Source organism: Falco rusticolus, chromosome 1, assembly GCF_015220075.1.
Source record: "Falco rusticolus isolate bFalRus1 chromosome 1, bFalRus1.pri, whole genome shotgun sequence".
Taxonomy (NCBI): domain Eukaryota; kingdom Metazoa; phylum Chordata; class Aves; order Falconiformes; family Falconidae; genus Falco; species Falco rusticolus.
The window spans coordinates 86,965,815-86,990,753 of NC_051187.1; the positions used below are offsets into that span (position 1 = coordinate 86,965,815).

The 24,939-nt window shown below is 39.6% G+C and overlaps 1 protein-coding gene across 4 annotated transcripts in view; it reads left to right on the forward strand.

Annotated features, from left to right (window-relative positions):
* Positions 1-24,939, forward strand: part of ATRN (attractin) — a 157,292-nt gene that overhangs the window by 79,397 nt on the left and 52,956 nt on the right. The window contains exons 20-26 of one of the 4 annotated variants that reach the window (XM_037388001.1): positions 4,436-4,529; positions 5,429-5,481; positions 7,308-7,402; positions 7,918-7,996; positions 8,404-8,561; positions 16,686-16,755; positions 17,490-18,062. In XM_037388001.1, the coding sequence (XP_037243898.1) occupies positions 4,436-4,529; positions 5,429-5,481; positions 7,308-7,402; positions 7,918-7,996; positions 8,404-8,561; positions 16,686-16,730 (524 nt within the window). In that variant the 3' untranslated portion in view covers positions 16,731-16,755; positions 17,490-18,062. Of the gene's footprint in view, positions 1-4,435; positions 4,530-5,428; positions 5,482-7,307; positions 7,403-7,917; positions 7,997-8,403; positions 8,562-16,685; positions 18,063-24,939 lie in introns of those variants that run through there. The other 3 variants (XM_037387993.1, XM_037388010.1, XM_037387983.1) reach the window with 3 other exon arrangements.

Sequence of the window (24,939 nt, forward strand, 5' to 3'; positions counted from 1 at the left end):
TTTGCCCTTGAATCGTGCAACATTATTTTGAAGTACTGTGTATTTCGTAGTGTTGTAGCATGGGGAGACCCACTGTAAACCAGAGTCCAGTTGTGATAGGTGATATGCAGGTGTGAGGGAGGGTGCTTCATGTTCTGAAGAGCTTTAGTGGGGTATAGTTAGGGGGAGTGATATAATTAGGTACAGTGATGGAAAAGGTTAGAACAGAAATAACATAGTTCAGTGTCAGAGTAGTACCAGTACTTCAATGAAGTGAGTGTGGATGGTTTGTAGGCATTCCAGAAGAAATAGGTGAAGGCGATGAATGAGGGGACATTGATGACTGAGTTGCTCCTTCCAAGTATGGTGACAATCCAGTAGAAAATATTTGGAAAGTCATTTAGTATGTTTACTGCAATCATCGACCTTTTGGATGGAGAAGAGTCAGTTGCTGGAGCATGAACATCCTGTTTCCTAAAGCAAGAGCAAGTGGGTGACGTTTGAGGCTATGAAGAAGAACCTCCCAGCAGACAGGTTCGAGGAAGGGTGTGAAAAGATTACAGATGGGGACAGGGCTGCCTTAAAAAAAACGGTGTTGCAGTGGCTGGGATATGAAATTATGACAGCACAACGGCATGGGTACAAAGGAGAAGGTGCATCTCTGACACTTTATTTCAGAACATTATCTGAGAGATTAAATAGCACTGATACTTGTAAACTCATTTCATGTAAAGATAATTTGAAGTGCAGGAATGAATAAATTGAGGCTGAATTGGCCTGAAAAAATACATAAGTCTACTCTGAGCATTCAGGTTTAATCACTGGATCACAATGTGCCTTTTGATATTTGTTGCTTTTCTGTGCATGTGGAAATTGAGGGTAAGTTACTTTGGACTCTTTCGCATGAGGATTGTCCAAAAATAGTTTGTTGTTGAGATAATGAATGATAGACTAAAGTCATCCAGATGCCTGAAAAAGAAATCAGAAAATGTGTTGAGAGGCTGTGGAACAGCATTCATTCATTATCTGATGAAACCAGTAGCTCATGTCAAAAGTGCTTTGCTCTCAAGTGCTTTGGGCCCAGGTTTTTAATTTGCTGTGATTTAACGCCATTTACTGTGAAGGTGAAAGAATGAGGAAAACAGGAAGCTGGGCAGAAAGACCGAGGTGGATCGGAAGAGGGACAGCAAGAGGAAATGCTATCTGATGCAGCCAGAGCGACTGCCAGCCATTAGTAATTTTTGCTCAGTGAAAAGGTTTCCAGAGGGGAATTCTTCAGATAAGGATTGGCTGATGAGCCACAGAGCCAGCTGATGAGCCAGAGAGCCAGCTCCTGCTTTTTCCCTTCTCTGAGCCATGGTCCCTCCTTCCTTTCCCATTAATGATGCGCTGATTCCACTCTTTTTGTGCGTTTAGGTGTAATGTTGTGTTCCGCACTGTTTATAGAGCCTGCAGTCACATCCGTGCTGGAGATGGTTGTTGGTACACTCCATCCTGAGACAGAAACATCCGTGTGTTTGTGCACTTAGTGCCGAGTGCGAGTCCTTGTGCAGATCTAGTGTTAGCCCAATGACCTTGGCAGTGTGGGGACCATAAATATCCTCAAAATCACAAATATTCAGTGCTGGAAAAAGTGTTAGTGTTTGGTGTTTTCCATTCTGCAGAGCCAACAGGAGTTTGAGCAGCACTGATAGCAGTAGTGGTTCAAACAAGTAAGGCTATACAGAGCTGGAAATTGTAGCGCTGGGGTTCAAAAGCCAGTGAAGAATAAGAAGAGTGGATGGAATAAGATGCCTTTTCCTGCTGCTCTGTGCCAGCAGGGCAGGTGAACACTGCTATATTGCTGGCGTTGAAAAAATTTTGACAAACTGCAGTTCTTTCTCTGAAAGAATTGTTTGCATATCATCATAGGCATTGGTGTTTGCAGAGCTAGGCAGATATTAACTAAATGGTAGCTAAATTACTCCTCAGCAGTTGCTTTTAGGAAGTGTCCAATGTAGAGAGCTGTTAATCGGGAAGGGCAGGAAATGCAGCACATCAAATGTAAAAATAGCTGCAAGGTGCTTTCTCTGCATTCAGGTTTTTTTGAGTTTTCTGATTGAGGTTTCACATGAAAATATGCTAGCGGTAGATAAGAAAGTTATTTGCAAGAGAACGGAAGGCACTATTATGCCTGAAATCAGATTGCTGCTGTGGCAGTGCTTCTGAACACCTCTGTGGAGCATTTGCTGGTGGCCCATGATGAGCTGCTGGGGCCGTGGTCCTGCCTGCTCTCCCCTCCCAGGGCCGCACGGGCACCTTGGCAGGCAGTTAAAGCACTTGGCATGGAAAAAAGGTGCTGGGCAGGTGGGTGATGCAGTTGCCGTTGAGAAGCCAGACTGGTACAAATGCAGGAAGAGGAGCAATGATCCAGGCCTGTGACCGTCTCTGAATGAGTCTGTGACCCATGGTTTGTAAAGAAGGAGTCTCGCTGTAAGGTGGTTCGTTGTCAGACTGTTACCATGCTTCACAGTCACAAAGCCATTTTCAACAATTTTGGCTTTCTGCTCTAGCGTCAGACTGGAGGAGAATTTTTGGTTTTAGACTCCAGCAAGGGTGTCTTGTTAATACTTTGTTTCCAAACTTCATAGCTGTTTGAAAAGCAATGAGAAAATTTCTCTTTGTGCATATTCCAGTCCTTTAGTGAATGATCTCCAGTTATGGGGCTGATAGGAAAATGAACAAATAAATAGATTTGGTTGATTTAAATAGAGATATTTGAGTGTTCAGTCTTCTTAATAAGCATGTGGCTAAAGGGCAGGATGAGGAAGCATTAATGTTGGTGCTCAAGATACTGTTATCTGCATCTAAACAACATGAAATTTGAAATTTCTCCTAATTTTTATGTATGGTAATTTTGAATATTGATCAAATTTCATTCTGCTAACCTTTTGCAAAGCATAAGGAAGGAAGTACAGGACATTCTCAATAGTATTAAAAATTCTTTTTTTAAATTGCCACTAATAAGAAGGGTGTTTGCTTCACAGAATATAATTATTTTGTCAAATCTTCATTTAGTCTACTTGTTCCCACAATAGGCCTTTATGCTTCTTCGTATTTTGTTCCGTGTTGCTGCTAGGAAACCACTCATCCACATCAGAGAAGCACAATTAAGTGTCCCTGATACAATATAGCTTCCATTACATGCCAATATAAAGAAGACATCAAAAGGTTTCATAAAATAAGGTCCAAGGTTGGCAAGGATATTCAGGATGGGGACTTCATGTCTAAGAATCTGCTGGTATGTTGAGTAGCATATGCCATCTTAATGAGAAGACGTATATCTTCTTAATGACAAGGCACCAGCTTTTAAAGCATACTATTTCCAGAAAGCTCAGGGACCACAAATGAGGGATCTTCTCTTGGTGTACTTTTTCCAGTTTTATATTGTACACTCTTCCATGCACAGCTCCAGATGAATGCGCCTTCCCATTCATCGGTAGAAATTCTAAAAAGCATCTACCTTCTGGGAAAAGTTATTATATCCATTCTTTTAGTTATAGTGAACATTATATCAAAGGTAACTGCTTGTGTTGGTTTTGTTGTTTGTTGGTTTGGGTTTGGTTGGTTTTTTTTTTTGCAAGTACCTTCTCTACTTCTTTATGAATAAAGGTCTCAAAGTGTGTCAACATTAGCGTTTTAATTTGAATCGGGAACATTCTTTTGAAGCAAATCTCATGTGTGTTCCCCAATGTCATAACTTGGTTTGCATCTCGAGCAAGCTCAGAGTATATAAGCTGGCCTGGTTTTGGGCATACCATAAACCTGGTGTTGTCTAGGGGTGTGCTGATTTGCTTCAACCACGACTCGGTGGCATTCAGCTTATGAGACCAAGCTAAAGGTATTCTAAAGTATATTGGGGCACATGCTCCAAACCACTTACGGTATGGGCATGGTATTCTTAGCACCAGTCATTTTACACTGCAGATACACTGACATTGTTGCTAATGACACCATTTTCTCAAAAGCCTATTTATTTCTAGAAAAAGCCCTAAAAGCATCATGAGCTTTGCTTGATTTGGAAAAATAGTTTTCTCTCAAAGAGTTTTGAGTTTGACTGAAATGTGTTAGCAAGCCCAAAACTGTCTCAAATGTTGTCATTTTCTTACCAGTTATGACATCCCTAGTGCTGTCTAACGAGAGGAAGTTAAACAAATTGTTGAAGCTAAAAAGCACAGTCTGATCATGATTTCATACAAAACATCAGTCCTGGAGCTGCACTCACTCAGTTTTGACACATGGTTCTATTTTTGGCTGCCTTCTGTATCACAAAGAAACCAAAGAGTACCAAATGGGTTTTCATATGCACTTTAATTGTTGATGTGTCTCAGTTTGGCAACTAAGGGACTTAATTGCTATCGAATCTGTTTCTCTTGCTTCATTCAGCATTGCATTTTTTTCCCCCTCTGCTCAACAGCTTGCAAGTGCAACGGCCACGCGTCTGTCTGCAACACAAATACAGGGAAATGTTTCTGCACCACCAAGGGAATAAAAGGAGACGAGTGTCAACTGTGAGTTCATTTGACTTTGTTATTTGAAATCAAAGGGCCATGCACATACCAGCATGCAACCCCTACATTTGTTAATAATTGTATTTATGAAGTCTCTGCTCACCTCTTCCTGCTGACAGTTGACTAACTCATTGACGGTGCAGCTGACTGTGCTTCCCTTGGGGGGAGTAACATGAACAAACTGATTTCCTGAAGATTTCCATTTTTAAGAACATTTCAACTGGGAATGTCATGCAGAAGGGATGGGGTGAAAAAATAATGTCCCCGCCCCCCAAACTGTACATACCACTTTGCTTTATCCCTCAATAGTTTCATTTTAATTGGTAGATTTTTACTGTCTGTGTGCTCTGATGCTCTTCTGGGGGAGTGTAAATATATCTGAAATAAGTCTTGGACATTCAAGCATTTTAATGGAGCAGTTTCAGAGCAACAAATTTGCTGGAGGTTTCTCTGTAACATAACAGAAATGCTTTTAGTGTAATGTTAGTGGAAATAATTTCATTCCAAATCATTTCATTGCCAGGTTTATTTTTCAAGTGTTGCTTACATGAGTAAATGTTTATAGGGCTAGATCCTGGAATAGCCATAAATGTAAATGGAAACTTTAGTTTTTGATTGTAGTAATCCAGTTCTGTACATTGTGCAGAGCTAATAAATACATTCAAAGTGGTTGCAAAGGTTAATATCCAGAATTTTATATTTCTTTTTTACTTGATACTACTTTGACTTGTGGGAATTGTGGAATTTCTTTAGCAGCCCAGTATAGCTCAGACATGCATTTTTTATTTTTAATTCTGTACTGTTATCGGCACAGGTGGTGTTTTCTGATTTTTAGTACCTGGGAATAAATAGAACTGAAAAAAATAACCATTTTTTAAAAAAATATGTATTCTTTTTAGGTGTGAAGTCGAAAATAGATACCAGGGAAATCCACTTAAAGGAACGTGTTACTGTGAGTACTCTAGGGATTTTGTTTGGAGATAAAAAATGTGTTTGAAGTTTAAAACACCTTATTTAAAACCAGTTTTAGTTGCATCAGCATCTGTTTAAAATACAGGGGATTAAGGGAAGGACTAAAAAATAGTTTTAAACAACTTCACAAAAGTATTGTTTAAAGGGAATGAAAATACGGTTCTTGATAAGGTACGTGTGATGATTGATGATTGGATCTTTCAGCACAAACTTTGTTTTTCACATGACTTTGAAATGAATTCTGGTCTTCTGGAGAATACTCTAAAATACATACCTAATAAGTCAAAACCAAAGCATGTCTTCAGAGTTTTTGTAAGTGCAAAATACTGTTGTTTTTTAAAAAAAAAAATCCATGCCATGTTAGAATGGGTAAGGTTTCAAAGTTTCCATGTTTCCTCTGAAATGAACAGTTGGATTCCCATGCAATTTGAGAGGATACTTTGCCAAGATTCAGATTACTTAATGGAAACTCTCCAGCTTCTGTTTGCAAATATTAGCAATCAGCACACTGGCAGGCATGGATAGATTTAATCTTAAATTAGATAAAGATGCAAGTCTCAAGTAGTACTTTTGTGCAACACAGAGATTATGAGCATGCTGCTGTGTTTAGCAAATTTGAATTCTGCTAGCCTAACCAAACAAGGACACTAATGGCTTCTCCTGAATCTCTTTGCAAGGATGACCTAATTCATTGCTGCTAATGGCAGGGGTGGTTAAGTGGGCAAAAAGGGGAAAAAGACAGAATTTTACAACTCTTACAGGAACAACCTCATGCTATACAGATTCACTCACTTGATTTTCTTCCTTGAAAATTTCTTAGTGCTTCATAGGAGTTGTGGGTAGACGTCAGAAGGCTGGCTGGCTTGTGTCTATCCAACAAGTGATCTCCAGGAGGCGATAAGAGAAAAATTAACACCTGGTCTATAGATTTGTATTTATTATTGCTTGGAATATCTCTTGATAGCTTTGAGAATATATACAAGTTGTAGAAACATTTAGGTTGGACAAGACCTTTAAGATTGTCGAGTCCAAATGTTAACCCAGTCCAGTGCTTTGACAACCCTTTTGGTGAAAACATTTTTCCTAATATCCAATCTAAACCTCCTCTGGCACAATGTGAGGGTGTTTTCTCTTGTCCTGTTGCTTATTGCTTGGGAGAAGAGACTATTACGCGTACTTGTTCTCTTTTCCAAACCAGTAAGGATCAACTTTTGATTAATGAAAGGATACTGAGACTGGTGGATGTCTCTCAGAAACTGGTTGTGCACTGTTGATTAACAGAGAGATGACACCCCAGCCCTAGGCAGACATGAGCATAGGAGGGCACACAGGCAGACCAAAAACTGGTCTGGGCATGATGTGTTTCAGAGTGAGATGGCAGTTGGGTTCATTAACAAGCAGCTGCTCTGTAGAAATTCTCCCTGTAAAGTCCCGTGTTGTACAGAAGCTTAGAATATGTGGAAGTTTGTCCCTCTCAAATTTTTCTGGTATTCTTTTAGAACACAGAGGTATTGCAGTATGGAAAAAGAAAACGTCTTGGCATGTTTTTTACAATGTGTAGGTATGAACATTCATTTAGGTTAAGTCTGGAGTCTGTTGCCTGGAAAATTGAAGCTGCCTCTTTTGCCCCTCAGGCTCAACTTAAAAAGAGGGGTTTCTGCCCCTTTTACGTTGGTGTCATTCATAACAGTGTGGTGACTCCTAGTTGTGCTCTCAGTTGCAAGAAACACTTCAGCATCATCATGCCTTGCTTTGCAGAAGTTTATTTCAAAGCATGGAATAACTTTCTCTCCTCATTCCTTACAGATACTCTTCTCATTGACTATCAGTTTACCTTCAGCCTTTCTCAAGAGGATGATCGCTATTACACAGCCATCAACTTCGTAGCAACACCCGAAGAGGTAAATTCCCTACTTTTCCTTTAAACTTCATCCTTTGGGTCTATGTTTGTCTTCTCTTGGCCATGGAGATAATGAATTGTTACAGTTCTGTGAATCTCCAGACGTAGCCTCATAATGTGGCATGTGTGTCGAGTTCCATAAAACAACCAGAACTTTTTGCCCCGAGCTTGGCCATGCAGTTTCAAATCTTCGTGGTAAAATTTCATAAGGAACCACAGCTGATTGTTTACAGTTGTTGGAACAACCTCTGAGCTACTCTAGATTTGCTTATTGTTCACCCCATACTTTGTGTCTCAATTCTTCTGTTCTATTCAATGCATGTGACTTGTTTTATTCTTTATTACACTTTACTTGGGGAGGAGAATAAAGAAAATGTAAATAATATTTTTCTTGATTTATTTTCTTCGTGTAAATAACAAATGCCAAGATATTTTTTTTAGTGAAGATTTGCTAGGAAACGCTAAAATTGGTTGTCCTACAAATGGGTTGTGTTTTGTTCTTTCCTCCCGCCCCAGCAAAACAGAGACCTGGACATGTTTATCAATGCATCTAAAAACTTCAACCTCAACATTACTTGGTCCACAAGTTTTGCAGGTAAAATGAGTATAAACTAAGTTGCTTGGTAGCTTGTTTCAGTTAACAGTTTCTGACAAATGCAAATTTAGTTGGGGAAACATTTGTGTTTTTTTTTTAAACTATGAACTTGTTAGGTAATATTCTTAAATGTTGAGCCTGGGGGCAGAGGTAAAATGTTAAAAAGAACTATGTTTTTACATCTTAATAGTGTATTCTGGGAACATTGAAGGTGCAGATTTTATTTTTATAACGTAATATTTTGGCATACAGTGATTTTGATAGTGCAATGCAACTTAAAATAGTAGTGTTCGAATGAATAGTTACTTTTATAACCTTAGAATTCAGGGTGCTTTTCCCTTTTGTTTGCCATTTAAAATGCGCATTGAAACATTTTTTTCTTGCTACTTTTTAACATTTGAAAACAGCTGGCACACAGGCTGGGGAGGAAATTCCAGTTGTTTCAAGAACCAATATAAAAGAATACAAGGACAGTTTCTCCAACGAGAAATTTGATTTTCGCAACAATCCAAACATCACTTTCTTCGTTTACGTCAGCAATTTCACGTGGCCGATAAAAATACAGGTAGGAACTGTTAAAGTGTGTATAATTATTTAAAGTATTTTTTTCTCAAGCAATGTGGCAGTTAGGTGTGCTTTGTGTTGTCCCAGCTGAACCAGGTCTCAATATAATCCTGCAGCAGACAAAAGGTTTGATGTTCCTGCTTAAGAGCAAGAAGGTGCATCATCTTCTGATGTTGCCTCAGCCTAGTGGATCTAAAAATGTGCTGTGAAATGAAGTGGGATGCTTGCTTATTAACAGGACTGTGTGCTAATGAGGTCTCTGACCTTAAATGTGTATATATTGATGTTGAAGAAAACAAAGATACAGCCAAAAACCAAGCCTGGAATAAGAAAACAGAGGAAATGTTCTCAGTGTCTCTTTTTTACATCTTATTCTGAAAAAGCACAGCCTGAGGACCACCCTCCTTTCTCGTTGTGCTGCCCAAGACTGGTAGTACCTGCAGAATAAGCTGAAGCTCATTCTTTCCCTTAATGCAGTGCAGTCAGTTACACACATTGCCTGGGGAGTCACACTGACTGTGATGATAAGGCCAGTGCTGAAGAAGGAGTGGATGAAGCTTGGTGGATCAGGAAAACACTCATAGATCACAGGCTGCAATCACAGAGACTCTGCAACTGCTGCTGCAGCTAATAATTCAGAGAAGCCTTGGCCACCTTCTTGCTCTGGGCTAAGTCAAGTATCAAGCTGCAGTGTACTCGAGAGTGATAACAGGAGCCTTTTGAAGGACAAAAGTACTTCTGGGTCTGGAACAGAGCTCAAATGAGGCTCTGTATATTTAAATTCTACCTTTTTTAAGAAGCTTGGTCAAATGTGGGAACCTGAATTCTTCCATCTTCACCCTTACTCAGTCAATTATTATCTGAAAGCTCACAACTTCGCATTAATTCACTTGATACTTCAGACATATCAGTCACACAGACTCACCGTAGGGGTCATTTCCAGCAGACATAATGCGTGTGATAATACTGAGCAGGGAAATGAGGTCCACCTGGAGAAAAGGTCCTTAAGCTATAGGGTTATTTTTTGAGGTATTTCCTGAACTTTTTTTTAAAAAAACTGGAATATTTTTTAAATGTCTGTGCGTCACCTTCTGGTAAAGGTGGTGGGTTTCAAGTACTTGGGAAACTTTGTCTTGTTCATTGCAGGTTGGTGGATTTGATAAGCTGACTTTGGACTGCATTTTGTTCTTTTTAATACCATTTAAAATACTGGTAATCATTTCGGTAATCATTTCCCAGCTAGAGAGTTCTTATTTTACAAGTTGGTAAAGTCTTAGTTCATTGTCAAGTCCTAATTTTTAGATATGGGAAAGTCTGCAAGAGCTGCAAGGTAAAACCTTTATGTCATTGGATACTCAAGCAGCAAGTAGTAAGCCTCATTGTTTTCATTTAAGATAAGTACTGCTTTTGGGAGAGAAAGTAACGTCCTGCGTACAAAGGTGGGCAGTTGTCAGTGATTTCTTTAAATATTCAGGCTTCTCTTTTATCAAATTGGTAATCATGGGAGTAAAAAAAATAATTACATTTTAACTTACAGGTTGTGTTGGCGGATAGTCTACTTTCCATAATCAGTGCTGGCCTGTACCTTACTCTGGTGTATTTATTTGGTATTTTTTGACACAGAACTTTGTGTTAAGACTTTGTAGATGTTTAAGAACAGTGATGTCTCCTGTCGCTTAAGCTCTCCTGTGTTTATTCTAGTCTCTACCCTACCTGTGCTTACAGTGAATTTCTGCTAGCTTTTCCTATGCGAGCGTTATCATTGAGTTTAACTGTCCCCTCCATCTCTTGTTTGGCAGCTAGGTCTCCTGCTTTCCCTGGATGAATTTGGGCAAGTCATAACCTCTCTCAGCCTTTAGTGTGTATTTGTTTGCTTAAGCAAGACAAACCCTCATCATCTTGTCCTATGAAACAGGTTTTTCAGGTTCAGTTGCCTCATTTGTTTTTCCCCTGCACTCTCTTGTATTAATCTGGCCTGTACAGTTTTGTGCGGCCATGCATAAGGTCATGGAGATCAAGTCTCGCCATTGCTTTGTACAGCGGTATTTCTAGCTTCTTTATAGAACTTTCTAGGTCCTTTTGTGGCAGTATTATAGTTTGCTCATAGTCATAGCCACAGCAATCAATAGTCCTTATTCATTTTAATATGGACTATACACCCTGTTCTTTCACATCCTTGGTTTCCAACTGATGAGATCCCAGTCTTGATAGCAAACGTTCTTCTCAGTCCCTAACGGCATCATAAAATGTTGTCTCACTGCTGTTACTGGATGATATTGCCAGTCCTGAAGGTCATCTAGCTGTTCTCCTGTGTGGTTCTTTTTTCCATGTTTTTATTAATGATCCCCTTGAACATTGTCAGCAGATTGTGATGTTAGCACACTTCCTTTTTGGGCCTGTGTCACTAAGAAATATATCAAAGTCTGTCCAAATGCCATCTTTGAACCAACTTCTGTCCTCTTTAATCACTACGATTCTTGAAATAATCTCTGCCATCTTTATCTTGCCCAGGAATTTCCAGTGTATTGATATCCATAATGAAATTTTGATTAGCTCAGCTTTGCTGCCTGGGTCTATATAATTAATAATTTTTGCATACATAAAATAGAATCATAGAATCATTTAGGTTGGAAAGGACCTTCAAGATTATCAAGTCCAACCATTAACCCAGCACTGCCAAGTCCAGCGCTAAACCATGTCCCTAAACACCGCATCTACATCCTTTTTAAACATTTCCAGGGATGGCGACTTCACCACATCCCTGGGCAACCTGTTCCAGTGCTTGACCACCATTGCAGTGAATAAATTCTTCCTTATTTCCAATCTAAATCTCCCCTGCTGCAGCTTGAGTGTGTATCCTCTGTACTATTGCATGTTGCTTGGGAGAAGAGACCAAACCCCATCTTGCTACAGCATCCTGTCAGGTGGTGGGCTGGTGTAGCACAGACTACTGTTGTACACTCTATTGCTTGTTGATTTCAGTTTTTAATTTACTACTTCAATTCTTTTATTCAAAGCTTGTCCCAAAACTTTGCATACTGTTGAGGTCCTGGGAGCATGAATATCTAGATTCTCCCTTCTCCTCTAAATACGAGTTCTAATTTTTCCGTAATGCCATGCTCAGCTGGTAGATTGGTTTAACAGCCTTGCTACCACAGGTGTTACTTCATGTGCCATTTCTTTTGGAGTGCTGGGATGCACGCTGACTGCTTTCACTGACTTTGAACACATTGAAGCATTTGAGTTCTGTCTCCACCTTGGTTATATATCTTTCTATAACCTCATTCCCATTAGACACTTCGCCTTGCACCTGTGTTCAGTGTCCCTGTCATTAATGAAAACTCCAGATTAGTTTTAGGAATGAAGCTGATTAATTTAATTTCTTGCCTATCCTTACAGTATACGATCTTCCCTTTCCCTTTCTGGTCATCTTTACTCTTATGGCTGAAATGTCTCTTGCTGTTTTGTTTATCAATTGCTGAGGTCTAGCACAGCTTGAAATTTGGCAGTTCTTTTATCTCTGTGCTACTGGTTGGCTTCTAAGACATTGCTAATGAATCCTTTCCTCTTTGTAATACGTGGAGCCTTTAATTGTTCCTAATGTCCTTTTCGGGGTTAGTTCTGAGGATGCAGCTTTCAAATAGTTTTGCATCTTTGACCTGAGAGATAGACTTAGATGGCTGCTTTCCCATTCCTTATCTCCTTAGTCCACTTGATTTTACTGTCTTATTTAAGTTATTATTTATTCATTTAATTCATTTTATTTATTTAATTATTTAATAAAATTAAAATTAATTAATTACATTTATTTATTATTTAATAAAAGCTAAAGAGTGAACTTTTAATAAAAGCTAAAGTGTGAACTTTGTTTCTTTTACAACACTTATGTTGTTTTAGCCTTAATTTAATATGAATGTGCTTGTGTGCACTCAATCCAAGGTAATTTTATATCACCAGCTCTTTTTAATGTCAAATTATTTCTTTGCCAAAACAAAGTCTAAAATAGCATCAGCTCTTACTGGTTCAGAGACCCTTTTTGTGAAGAAGTCTGGCAGCAATTTTATATCCAGGAATACGTGTTCCTTATGATTTCTATTAGTCTGCTCTTCAGTTCATAGCTAAGAAACTTTTTTCCCCAAATTGATGTTTTTCTGTCATTTTCCTCTGAATACCTATTTCATGTTTAATGTCTCGGTCCTTTCTCATGTTTGCAATAGCAGTTCTTTGTTACTTTGCTGCAGCTTTGTCATTCTTCTCCAGGAAGCCCACCTGCACGTCCTTTTGCTGGAGATATTTTTGTAGCTCAGCATATGCATGCTTTCCTCCTTTCTCACAGGAGCCTAGCAGTGTTGTTCGTTTGAGTGTGAGATAAAACCAGTTTTCTTCTGCATTCATTAACAACTGTTGGAGACCTGTCTGCATTTTGCATTCCTGAATGTAACAAACGGTGTGGTCTGCTTCACAGAATCCCAGAGAGGTTGAGGTTAGAAGGGGGACCTCTGGAGGTCATCTGTTCCAGCATCCTGCTCAAACAGGGACCCACTTGCCAAGGGACTTGAACAGGCAGTTTTTTAAGATGTCCAATGGTGGAGAATCGACAACCTCCCTGGGCAACCTGTGTGAGTGCTTGGTCACCCTCACAGTAAAAAAGTGTTTCTTGGTGTTCAGAGGGACCCTCCTGTGTTTATGCACAGTGCCTCTGGTCCTGTCACTGGGCACCACTGGCAAGAGCCTGGCTCTGTTCTCTTTGCATCTTCCCTTCAGGTGTTTATATACATTGAGATGTACCCTGAGCCTTCTTTTCTCCAGGCTGAGCAGTCCCAGCTCTCTCAGCCTTCCTTCACAGCAGAGATGGTCAAGTCCCTTCATCATCTTTGTGGCCCTTTGTTGGACACTGTCATAGAATCATCCTGTATGTCCATGTCTCTCTTGTACTGGAGAGTGTAGAACTGGACCCAGTACTCCAGATGTGGTCTTGCCAGTGCTGAGTAGATGAGAAAGGACCACCTGCCTCACCCTGCTGGCAATACTCCATGCATGGTAAGCAAGTACCATTGACAGTCTTTGCAGCAAGGGCATGTGTCTGGCTCATGTTCAATTTGGTGTTCACCAGGACTCCCAGGGCATTTCCTGCCAAGCTGTTTCTCAGCTGGGTGGCCCCCAGCACATGCTGGTGCTGAGGTTATTACTCCACAGGGGCAGAACTTTGCACTTCCCCTTGTTGAACTTTACAGGGTTCCTGTTGGCCCATTTCTCCAGCCTGCCAAGGTCCCAATGGATGGCAGCATGACCCTCTGGTAATCAGCCACTCCTGCCAGTTTGATGTCATCTGCAAACTTGCTGGGGGTACACAGCTTCATCATCCAGATCATTAATGAAGATGTTAAATAGCATCAGACCCAATATTGATTCTTGGGGTACACCACTAGCTATTGGCCTCCAACTAGACTTCATGCCACTGGCCACTACCCCCTGGATCCCTCACCTTTCCATCCCACTTCACTGTATCCTCATCCTGGCCCATATTTGCTAGGTCTGCCCTTGTGAGGGGTGTCCTGTCTTCTTCATAAGGTGCCTGTAACCATATAGATCTGCTTTTGGCTGGTATCACACTGTACTTGCAGTCCATTCACCATCTGGTGTAACAGCTGTCAGATTTGATACCCCATGAAAGCTTTTCCACACTGGATGCTAAGACTCTACAGTTGAACATTACGCTTCTCACACCACCCAGGTGTACTGCTTTAACTAATTTCTTTTCCCTTGCCATTCTGATGATGTTTTTCAGAGCAGGTGATGAGTAGGAGATTGTATTACAAAAAGTAATGGTTCCATAGAGGAAAAAACTAGGCAAAAGTCAGTAAAAAACGTATTACTGGTCTCTAGGAGTCACTGTGTCCTTTCAGGTCTTGTGCAATCTGCCATGGTGGATTGAGCTGCCCTCAATTGCCCTTAATTGCAGTCTGTGTTCCTACCTCTCCTTTCTGTACCTCTTCCCTATTTGCTTTCTCTGTTTTTCTTTCCTTTTTTGTAAAGTCTTGGCTCTCTGTAGAAGTTTATCTTCAATAAGGTAAAATAGAAGATGAATCATGGTGTGGATTTTTGGGACAAAGACTTCCTAGCAGTGAATCCTTGACTGGGGTTCACTACAAGTTTTAAAATAGAGCCATGGGGTGACTTCTCACTTCTTGACCTCTCTGCTTTCCTGACTGCTTTCTTCAGCACTTATCTCATGCTGTTTCTTCTCAGGAATAGTTTTTACTTCGACCTTTCCCATATTTCCTCTCTTCTTTTTCTAAGTGATGTCCCTTATTTCACTGCATAAAATAAACCCAACTGCACTTGGGTTTAGTCCCTCAGGGCAAGCTGACTCATTAATTAAAACTACATGTTGCAGTATGGCTGGGATGCAGACTGGGTTTTTTATCTCAGAGACTGCATCCCACAGTTTTGCTCATTGCAGTTACACTATTAAATTTCTTGCAGCTACAGAACATGTTTCAGTTTTCCTTTTGAAGTCAGAGTGGTTTTAATATAAGTATGATGAAGTCAGTGAAACTTCGCTACTGCCAGACTGTTGGAAAATGTTCTCTCCTTGTGTGTGTGTGCGCACATGTCACCTTGCAGCTTACACATGTGTGTGGTCTTTTCCTGTGCAGTGGAGCATGTCCAGCTGGTGTTTTGGGGTTGGTTTGTTTGACTATCGTAAGCAATCATTGTAGGTACACTCATTTATCCTGGCTTATTTTCAACTTAGATACAGTTGATGTATCTAACCAGAAATGTTTGCGTATATACAAAATCTTACAACGGAAAACTTTAGAAATGCACAGTCTTTACTGCAGGGCAATTATTCTACTGTCCACTTTATATTATTTTTAAATATTAGAAACTTTGTTCTGAAGTCCTTGATTTAAATCTGTCTTGGTTTCCCTCTCTTCTTGCCTGTTAAAATCTTGACTTGGAGAGTATAAATGCTCTTTTGTGTCAGAGATAGCTGTGTCCCTGCCAGCGATGGATTCTGACATTTTTTCCCCCCCCTTGCTCCACCTCTCTTCAAAACCACTTCAAGTTGTTGGGGATTTTTTTCCTTAAGTATATTGGTTTAGGATGTCTTCCCTTGCCTGCTTTAATAACTTGAAATGATTATTTTGTAAAATAACTAAAGCTGCAAAATACAGAAAGCCTTCAAAGTACAGCACTCTGCTTCCTAATACCTCCTATCTGTGTGGTTTCTGAGTATGAAAGCTACGTTGTGGAGTTCACTTAAAACCTTAGCTTGCCAAGCTTTTTTGAAAACCCAGGTAAGGTCTTGTTGAAAAAGTCTTATTTCCATTCTGTGTTTCTTGCAGCTCCTCTCTGCTAACAAACTTTGCCTGGTGTGGCCACAGTGACTTTTAAGTGTTGTGCAAACCACAGCTGTTCACCTTTCTCTCTTGTGCTTGGAAAGTGCTGCTCTAAATACACTTTATCTTCCACCAAACTGAGAGTGCACCCTTTAGAAAAGGGTATTAGTGCATGTTGCTAGGATTGATGTTTTTCTGTAGTCATGTAAATGTAATGTGATCTTTTTCCCCACATTTTTTTCTGTTTTCTTAAACTTTGTTGCAAGTTTGCTTTGTTAGTCTTTCAAAATACATCTCAGATTAGAGAAGAGCTATAGAATACAAATAATTAGCTGTACAATATTACACTAAGAAGCAAGGAAATTCCATGCAGAAACTTTCAGAGCACTTCTCTTCATGGGTTGCAATCCAGCCAAAAGTCAGCTCATGCAGGGGTGAAACTTCAGTTCTGGAGCTGACAAGCAGTAAATGGTGAGAATTTGAAACTCCCTTTGATACTAGTGTAAATGTCAGCAGTTTTTAACAATGTTTAAACTAGCATGGATTTACCTGGAGAAGATCACAGTGAGCCACTCTGCTGAATGCACAGGGGGTGAAAATTAAGAGTTGCTAAGAAAGCTAATAACTTCAGCCCAGTTTTAATGGCTGTAAGCTTTCTGCTCCATTACAGATTAGTGTTGATGGTGTTTTCTACCACACACTAAATACAAACTTGTGTTCTTGACTTTTTCATACCCAAACTATTGTTTTCATTACCATTCTATCCCGTTTGATTTTAGATTCTCTTCTCCCAGATTCAGAGCCCTCGCAATGAAGCCTTTTGAATTGATCTCTGCGTTCTGAGTATATGTAAGATGCCTAGGAGCTGATTAAGGAAAAACCACAGTTTGTAATTGTATCATTAACTGGCAATTGCCTCCTCTCTTTCCCTCGCGTTGGTTGAAGTATTTTAATTTGAATGTGCTTAAACGTTAATTATGAGCCAAATGCTTCAAGGAACAAAAAGAGGCGAATGGATTTTGCAGCCTTCTGCATACAAAATATACCATTCACAAAATCTCACTAGATATTCACTATGTATTGTTTGCTTGGCAATTCATCATCATGTTGGGCTTCAAAAAAGTGTCACCGTGACTACGTAGCATTGCTGCACATGCTGCTTGGTGGAGAGTGGCAATGGCATTAGACAGCTTACGCTGTTTGAGGACTGGAAGTAATTGATAACTGTTGGGAAGTTTTTAAGTGACTTAAATTGTTGCCTTCCACTCTGATTTTGTGAAGATTGTAGTGGAAAAATAGCTAAAATTGCCTCTGCCGTCTACATTTTTTAGTTTCTCAAACTTCTGCATGGGCTGTTGAAGCTTTTTTTTGGGTTCGTCCAGCTGATTTATTTCAGGACTGTGGGTCTATACAGTCTCTTCTAAAGCTTTATTCCTTTCTAGGTGGAAAGCAAATGCACTGTGGATAGCTTAATTCAGTCACATAATGTGTTGCCATAACTATTCTTGATATTTCAATATACGCTGTTTACCATGATAGGAAAATATTTCTGAACCCACTCAAAATGTTGAATTGCTGTCTAGTTCATCTGCTGAATTTGTGAATGGTGAACCGAAAGGTGGAAACGATTCATCTCCCTGAAACTGATCGCTGCTTTCCAAGGAGCTGCCAAAAGTTCAAGCACAGAAGCTATAACAAATGGGATACCTGAAAACTGAGGACAGCCTCAAATGTGCTGTAATTAAATCAGCCTTTCGTTTGCAGCACTTTCTGTCAGTGACGGGCCTGGGTGAGTGTCACTAACCTGTGTGTATACACTGGCACATCGGTGGGTTACACAGTGTGCCTGCTGCTGTGTGTGCAGGAACCATAGTTTGCGTGGTCCCAAAGAATGAGATGTAAACAGTTACGTGCAAACCTCTTGGTTCATGTATCTTTAATGAACTACCTTTCATTGGGGCCCTCCCATCACTGCCTTATATTGCTTTTGTTGTCTTACTGTTGGCACAGACATTGCCAGGATGCCTGCGTCCAGGTTTTGAAGCAAAATCTACGTTTTAGTGTTCCAGTTAAGAGCTGCACTACTGTGATTGAATAAGATTTCAAATAGATAAGGGAGTACAATTCTGCTCTGAATAAAGCTTTCAGAAATGACACTTTCTTGGATTCAGGTGCTTTGTATATTAGACCTGTGACTACTGATTTTGATACATTTTTATGACCTTTTCTTCTTTCCTTAGTTGTTAGTCTAAGGGAACAGCCTAAGCTCTGTTTATTCCCATGCATCAGAAGACTTCTGCTCTGCCTCTCGTTGCAACTAAAGTGTTTGCTCTGGGATTGTATTATGTTCACTAATGGCCGCCTTTGACCTTTAAAACAGTTCCCACTGGTTTACAGTGATACACTGAAATTGTATGTAGGAATGTAAGTGAGCAGATTCTCTTCACATCTATTTGGCTTTGCAGAGCTGGCAGTAATGTTGTAAATGTGTCTTTTTTTTAAGCCAGTAGATATTTCCTGTGGTAGTATGTAGGCAAAGTTCACGAGGAGCCATATGCTGCTGGTGTCAGCTAGATTTCAGAGTAGAGATGAATTATAAACTAGACTGAGATTCTTCTAAGGAATGGCTCTGCGGCTGATTAAAGCACGCTCATTTTCTCTTATGCTGAATGTAGCTGTTTAAGTGGGAAATAGTAGCCTGTATTTCATAAAGTGCCAGGAATTACATTCCTAAAAAGACTTCACAGTCCTCAGACAAAGCTCTTACTCTGATCTTTATCATTGTTATCTTAATGTTTCATGGTTCTCGTGTCTAGCAGTATGCAAATATTGAAGTCTTCCCAAGTTCTTATTTTTCAAAGGAGATCTCCTTCATTAAAGCAGCTTTGCATTAAATTTCTTCTTCTGATACTCTTTGCCTGTCCTGCGGTTTTTATTGGCAATGTTACTCATAAAACAGGTGGTCTCCATTAGCATGAATCTTAATACCAGTTTCAATTAAGCTTTAATTTTACTTGCCATTCGGTGTTTAATGTGGTTCAGGAAGCATTTGTTTTCTTACAGAGCTAAATGATGGGTGACACTTTGCTACAGCCAAGGAAAGCTTTAGGGTACCCTTAGCTCCTGGCAGGTGAGGAAGGCAGTACCCCTAGCTCAAAAACAGAGCTGGAGGAATGCTGGATCCCACGCTTCCACCTACCTTTTATTTTCAGCTTTCAACCTCTTTAAAGTGACATGAATGTTGCCAGCAGTGATGCTCTCTAGGGTTACCTCTTTGAGGTTTACAACCTAACTAAAAAGGCTTTGATAATGCACATGATAGGATAGGGTGAAGAAACTGTACCGCGGTTAAAAAGCAGGGTCTTTAACTGACTCTGATACCCTGATTTGTCTCTGGAGGAAACACTGGGTATGTGATACAGGGCATAAATATCCCTGAGGACTGGACGTGGCCCATGGAGGTTTCCAGCCTTTCTCTAAATTAATGTTGTTCTGTAATCAAAAGCCACAGGCTAATTGAATGAAAGCTCTCAGTAAGGGTAAAGGGAAAGGAAAAAATGGCTTTGTTGTTGGCCAAAGAGAACAAAATACATATAGATAGCTAGTTATTGCTTTGATAAAATAATTGTCAGCTTGAAACTGTACTGAGGATGATGATCTTGATAGTTTTCCTGCCAGGTCCTCAGTGTGCCTCATGCACCTTTAATGAGGGATAGATGTAGGTGCGGAGATATAATCATCTGTGGCTCTCTGGGACCTTTCTGTTCCAAAAATGTTCTTTTTCTTTTGTTTCTGAAAGCACTGGAATGCCAAAGTTGTTTGCTAATGATGTCCCTTGCCTTTATTTAGATATAACTGCAGGTGCTTTTGAGCCTCTTTTGCTGCATCTCTCTTGCTGAGGCGAGAGGTTTACTTGAAACTGAACAATGAAACGTAAATCAATTTGTTAATCTGATGAAATTTGCGGTTGAATGTAATTACTTTTGGAGACATGCAATTACACGCTGATTTTTCAGAACAGGCAAACTGACATCTTCTGCTGGGGACGGAAAGATTTAAAACAGAACGGTTAAATGATACTTTAAAACATGAAACAGCTGCTTCCTTTTTATCTGCTCCTGCCTTCTTATTTTTGGCATCAAGCGATGACATTTTTCTCCTTTTAGAAGTTGTTCCCTTTCATATTAAGTAGTACTTTTGTTAACAGCTTCTGAAATCCTTAAAAATGAGGGTTTCTCTCAAAGGCAGTTAACTCTTGCTACAATGTGTTGCAACTTCAGTCCTTTTTACTGGCGGTGATGACTTCAGCAACCTTGAAAATTGCACGTTAAACTTTGCCCATGTGCTGCATTGGTGCATGGGATGTTTATCCTTTTACCCAGCCATTGAAGTTGTGGGGGTTTATATCTACAACTTGAGCTCTCCAGGGATGAACTGTAGGAATTCACGTATCTTTGTTTGTGAGGTGTATTGTCATATCTTCACACAGCATTGGAAGTCTGCTCGTGTGGCTGTTGCAAAACTTTAGCTGCATAAATGAGAAAAGTTATAGGGAGAACGGAGAGACATAGACTGAGATTCAGATTTAATAATACCAGGAGGATTTTTTAGGATGGGGTTTTTTTTAGATATGAGAGTAAGATATGTATGGATTGTCTTAGCTTTAAGGAAACTCATCTTTTTTTTTTTTTTTTTTTTTTCTTTCCTTTTAAGATGCAGGGCTGGAAAGCATAATATAAAAAAAGAAATGCAGAATTAACTTTCTATGGAAGCAAAGTCTGCGGTAGGCAATTAGTTTCTCCTGGGTGAGGCCTAGAGTGATGATGTGCTGTTTGCTTGCAGTTGCTTTACTTCTGTGCTGAATAGCTCTTGAAAATACAGTATGCCACTGCTGAATGTAAATGTAAACCCTCAAGTTCAAATATATTTCAGAAAACAAGCAATGTGGGCCATTGCTGGGAAGCTTTTACAGCTACCAAAAGAGCTAGTTATATTTCCTTATACGAAAGCTTACTTAAAAGAGTCACAAGAATAATAAGCAGAGCTAATGAAGAGGAGGAAAGTGCACTGCCAATAAAATACAAGAAGCCAGCATACTCAAATGCAACAGTAGATATAGCCTGGCTGGAACCATGGGGGAAAAATATATGCTGTACTAACATGGGGTGACAAAACCAAAAAGCCTCTGGCTTGTTTAGCTAACAGACATGAAGATGCAGCCACCAGCACTCAAGTGACAGTTCTCAGATGGCTCTGCAGGGCTGCTTTTGTTGAAAACAAACCATTCCTGGAATGCGGCTAAAACTTTTTCTCCTCTCGCTTAGTTTCATGACTTTGGATTATTAAGATTTTCTTTTCCTTTTTTTTTTTTTAATTTTCTTTTTATCATATTTGCAAATCTTGCTCACAGCAGTTTTGGCAAGCATGGCAAGCAGTGTGGAGAGCTGGGGTCAGGGTGGTGTAGTACTATCACAGCCCTCTATAATAATGAATTTATGGGATGACTGGAGTTTTTTGTTGTTTGGGGTTTTTTTCGAAATTTTTTTTTTCTTAATTAAGAGTGTCATGTATAGTTATTTCTTAAAACAGCATTTTGCATGCAAGACTAGCACCATCCTGGTTCCTACACCTGCTCCCAAAGTATCTTTAAATTATATTAATAATTTTACTATGGAGATTGAAATAAATCACAGTAGATTGATTTGTCAGTTCAGTGTTTTACTGGGAAGTTCTTAATGACAAAATGGTGAAATACATGTTCTAGAAAGCCTTTAGTGATAGATAATAACTACCTGTCCTTTTTTGATGCTAATATAAGTGCTTATATATATGTATATACACACACACTCTTATAGGTTGCTAATTTCTCCCTACCTATCAGTATGCGGTTTTTTTCATGTTAAGATTTTTGTAATACAAATTCATAGCCGAGGCTCTCAACAAATAAAACCTTGATGAGTAAAACAGCCCAGCCTGTGATTTCTGACTTCATAACTCTTTCAAAACTGTTACTGATACTGTGTGACGAGGCAGCCCTTTGATCACAGCCCTTACACCAGCTCACATACTCTGCACTCCACAGCATCAAGCTTCCTTCCAAAGTACCTGATGTTTTTTCTTTGGTTTTATGTTGGAAAAATAGATCAGGCTGCTAGTCCTGCAGCTGATGGGTGTGCAGTGAGAAGAACTGTGTTCATTAAAGCTCCCAGCATTTCGTTTCATAACTAGGCTAGTGCATCATTTAAAAAATCCTAAAATGGGTTGAACTTCGAGTTATTGTGCATATCTTTGGGTTTTCTGTCTTCTTGTTTGTTGAAACTAAGTTTGTTGGGTTTTTTGTTATTGCCGTTTCATGTAGTAATGAGACATCAGGTTTGAAACAGCGTGTGGCTTTGGTATTGCATAATAATGTGAGAAATGTTGGTACTAAAAGGTGTTTTTATTTAGTTATTTATATAAATATGAACTTATTTTACTTTGAAGAATATATATAGTTTATATAATATATAAAAATATAAGTACTTATTACTACTTATATAGACTTATTGCTACTTTGTTAAGGATGTAAAATCCTTAGAATTTCTGTCTGCAGCTGGCATATCGTAAACATTTCACGATGCAGATTGATAAATGTTTTAAACCTCGTATCCCTTATGATCCTTAAAAGAAGTCACTGCTTCCTTGGAGAAGGAGGCAGCACTTTTTTTTTTCACTAATACCACTGCAACAGCAAGCTCTGTCTTGCATGTATTTCCAGTGTTTTGTCTGGTCAGAAGTGATGCAAGACATAAGATTTTGCCCATTTCCATCTGTCAGCTATTTTGCAGCCTAAAAAAAATTTAGAAATTGCTAATATGTATTTAGTGGCTTTACTCTTCTTTCTGTTCTTGGTTCCCTCGTGTACTTACATTGCAAACTCTTTAGGAAAACAAGTTTTATTGCTTGTACACATTTGGCACGCAAGTAATGGTAGACTGTAAAGCTCATCTTTTTGCTGGAGTTTCAGGATCTGAGGCAGTGTTTTGAGCTGTGTGCGGAAGTTTTAATTTTTTCCATGTTGAAACTCTCTAGAAGTAGTCGGTATGCTGACAAACATAACTTATCCTGCACGCAGATGGTGTCAGAGCTCTGCTCAGCATGAAGCCATAGAACTGGATCTTTCACAAATGCATCCACACAGCAGCTTCTGATACTGGAGGGAGCTACTTGAAGACCTTGCAACTGGGAAGAGTGGAGTGTTTTAATACTAGCAACTCGCTTTCTATGTCTAGTTGTGGCATTTTTATTTTTCACAGTTTTTTTCAAAGTAGCTCAAAACTGCCTTGTCTCCAGAATAACTGCTGCAGTTGCGTATAAATCAAAATCCATCTAGGAGTACAGCAGCATTTTCCTCTTAAAAGATTTCTAAAGCAACAAGAAAGCTCACTCTAACTGAAAAGTTACTTGCTGCTGCAAATTATAACCTCTTTTCTTCTTTCTGTGGTATGAGCAAACTGCTTGGTGCTTTGTGAGTAAGCTGAGCCTTGCTGCTGGGACTTGTCTCGGGGCGCCGGGCTGAGCTTGCAGTACCTGCTTCCCCTGCCAGCCACCCGCCAGCTCTCAGGCACTCAGGCTAACACGAGTGCAGTATTCCTGCTGCCAAGTTCAAGATAACTCGAAACAGCTTTGCAGCGTAAACACATCTGAGGTCCAGTATAAGGGTTGATACTTTATATAGGTTTTCAGAAAGTCTCCTCTTTGGGAACTTCAAACCAAGCAGTGGAAAATGTGCACTTTTTTCCTTTTTTTTTAATGAGGGATTTTATTGCATTGTTTTTCTCAGCTGAATTCCTCTTAAAGGAGTGAATTCCTTACCTGCATTTCATTTAATAAGCAAGACCTTTTAGCAGAAAGGGGTTTTTTTCCCCTCTAATTAAACATTTAAAGTAGAAATGGCACAAAGTTTTTGTGCAGGGGTTGAGAAGGTGCTGTTGCTTAGACATCGTAGAATTAAAACAGGCAATGTATAGAATTGGTCCAAGAATCCCTTTTCAGGTGACTTCTACCAAACCTGTAGGTCAGTCTTCAAGGTTAGGTGTGGACAAGGGTTTGTAAGCAACGAGAAATCCCTTCTTAGACAAAAAGGAGCACTCTGGTAGTGAGTTCTTTGGGGGCAGAAGCAATGTGACAACATCTCTCTTCTATACTTTTTTTTTTTACCCTTTTCCTTTTGAATTCCAGTCATAAAATTTGCATTCAAAGGTATTCAGCTGGACACCGTACCACTGCCTAGCTTTTGAGAGGCTAATGGTAAGTAAAGATTTTTGTCCACCAGCAGCATGTGAGGTTGGGAGTCTTGACCATTTGATTGTTTCCAAGCCCTTGAAATAAGTTAAAGGAGTTTCTTTTCTGTAACTGAAGTCTGTTTACTGCTAGCAGTGATTAATGTTGTTAGTCTGTGTCTCCACTTGATGATAGTAATTTGCCTGAACTTAATTGCTGTTATTATGGAATACATGATTTTTAGCTTAGTCTTAAGAGTGAGTTAGTATGTAAAAATTCACCAGATTTCAACAGGTTGAAACAATGAACAACAGTTCAGTTGTTTGCAAGAACCCAAATGAGAAGGGATTATTTGTGTGCTGTGCTCTTTGCTTTGGGGAGGGATTGCACCTGAAGCTTGGGGGAGTTGAAGTGCACCTTAGGGAGATCTTCCCCATGGAAATCTACCTTACTGAGAATTTAATTATAACTTGGCCATCTCAGCTCATTGGATGTACTACTCACCCTCTTAACTGTTGGAAGTTCTCTCAAACTTTACAAAGCCAATGGGTTTTTTTGCTGAGGTTATTTTAGCAGTGGCTACCTGAATTTTCAGCTTCACCTTGGCTGCTGTGCCTACAGAGTCGCCTGCAAGAATGGCCTCCTTGCTGCAGGGCAACACACAGGACTTTGGAGGAAAGCTACCATCTTGTAGATCAGCCTGGGAAGTTGCACTTTGCATTTCTGGGGCAGAACTATAGGTGTGAATTCCTTCTTTAACCCTCCTTAGAG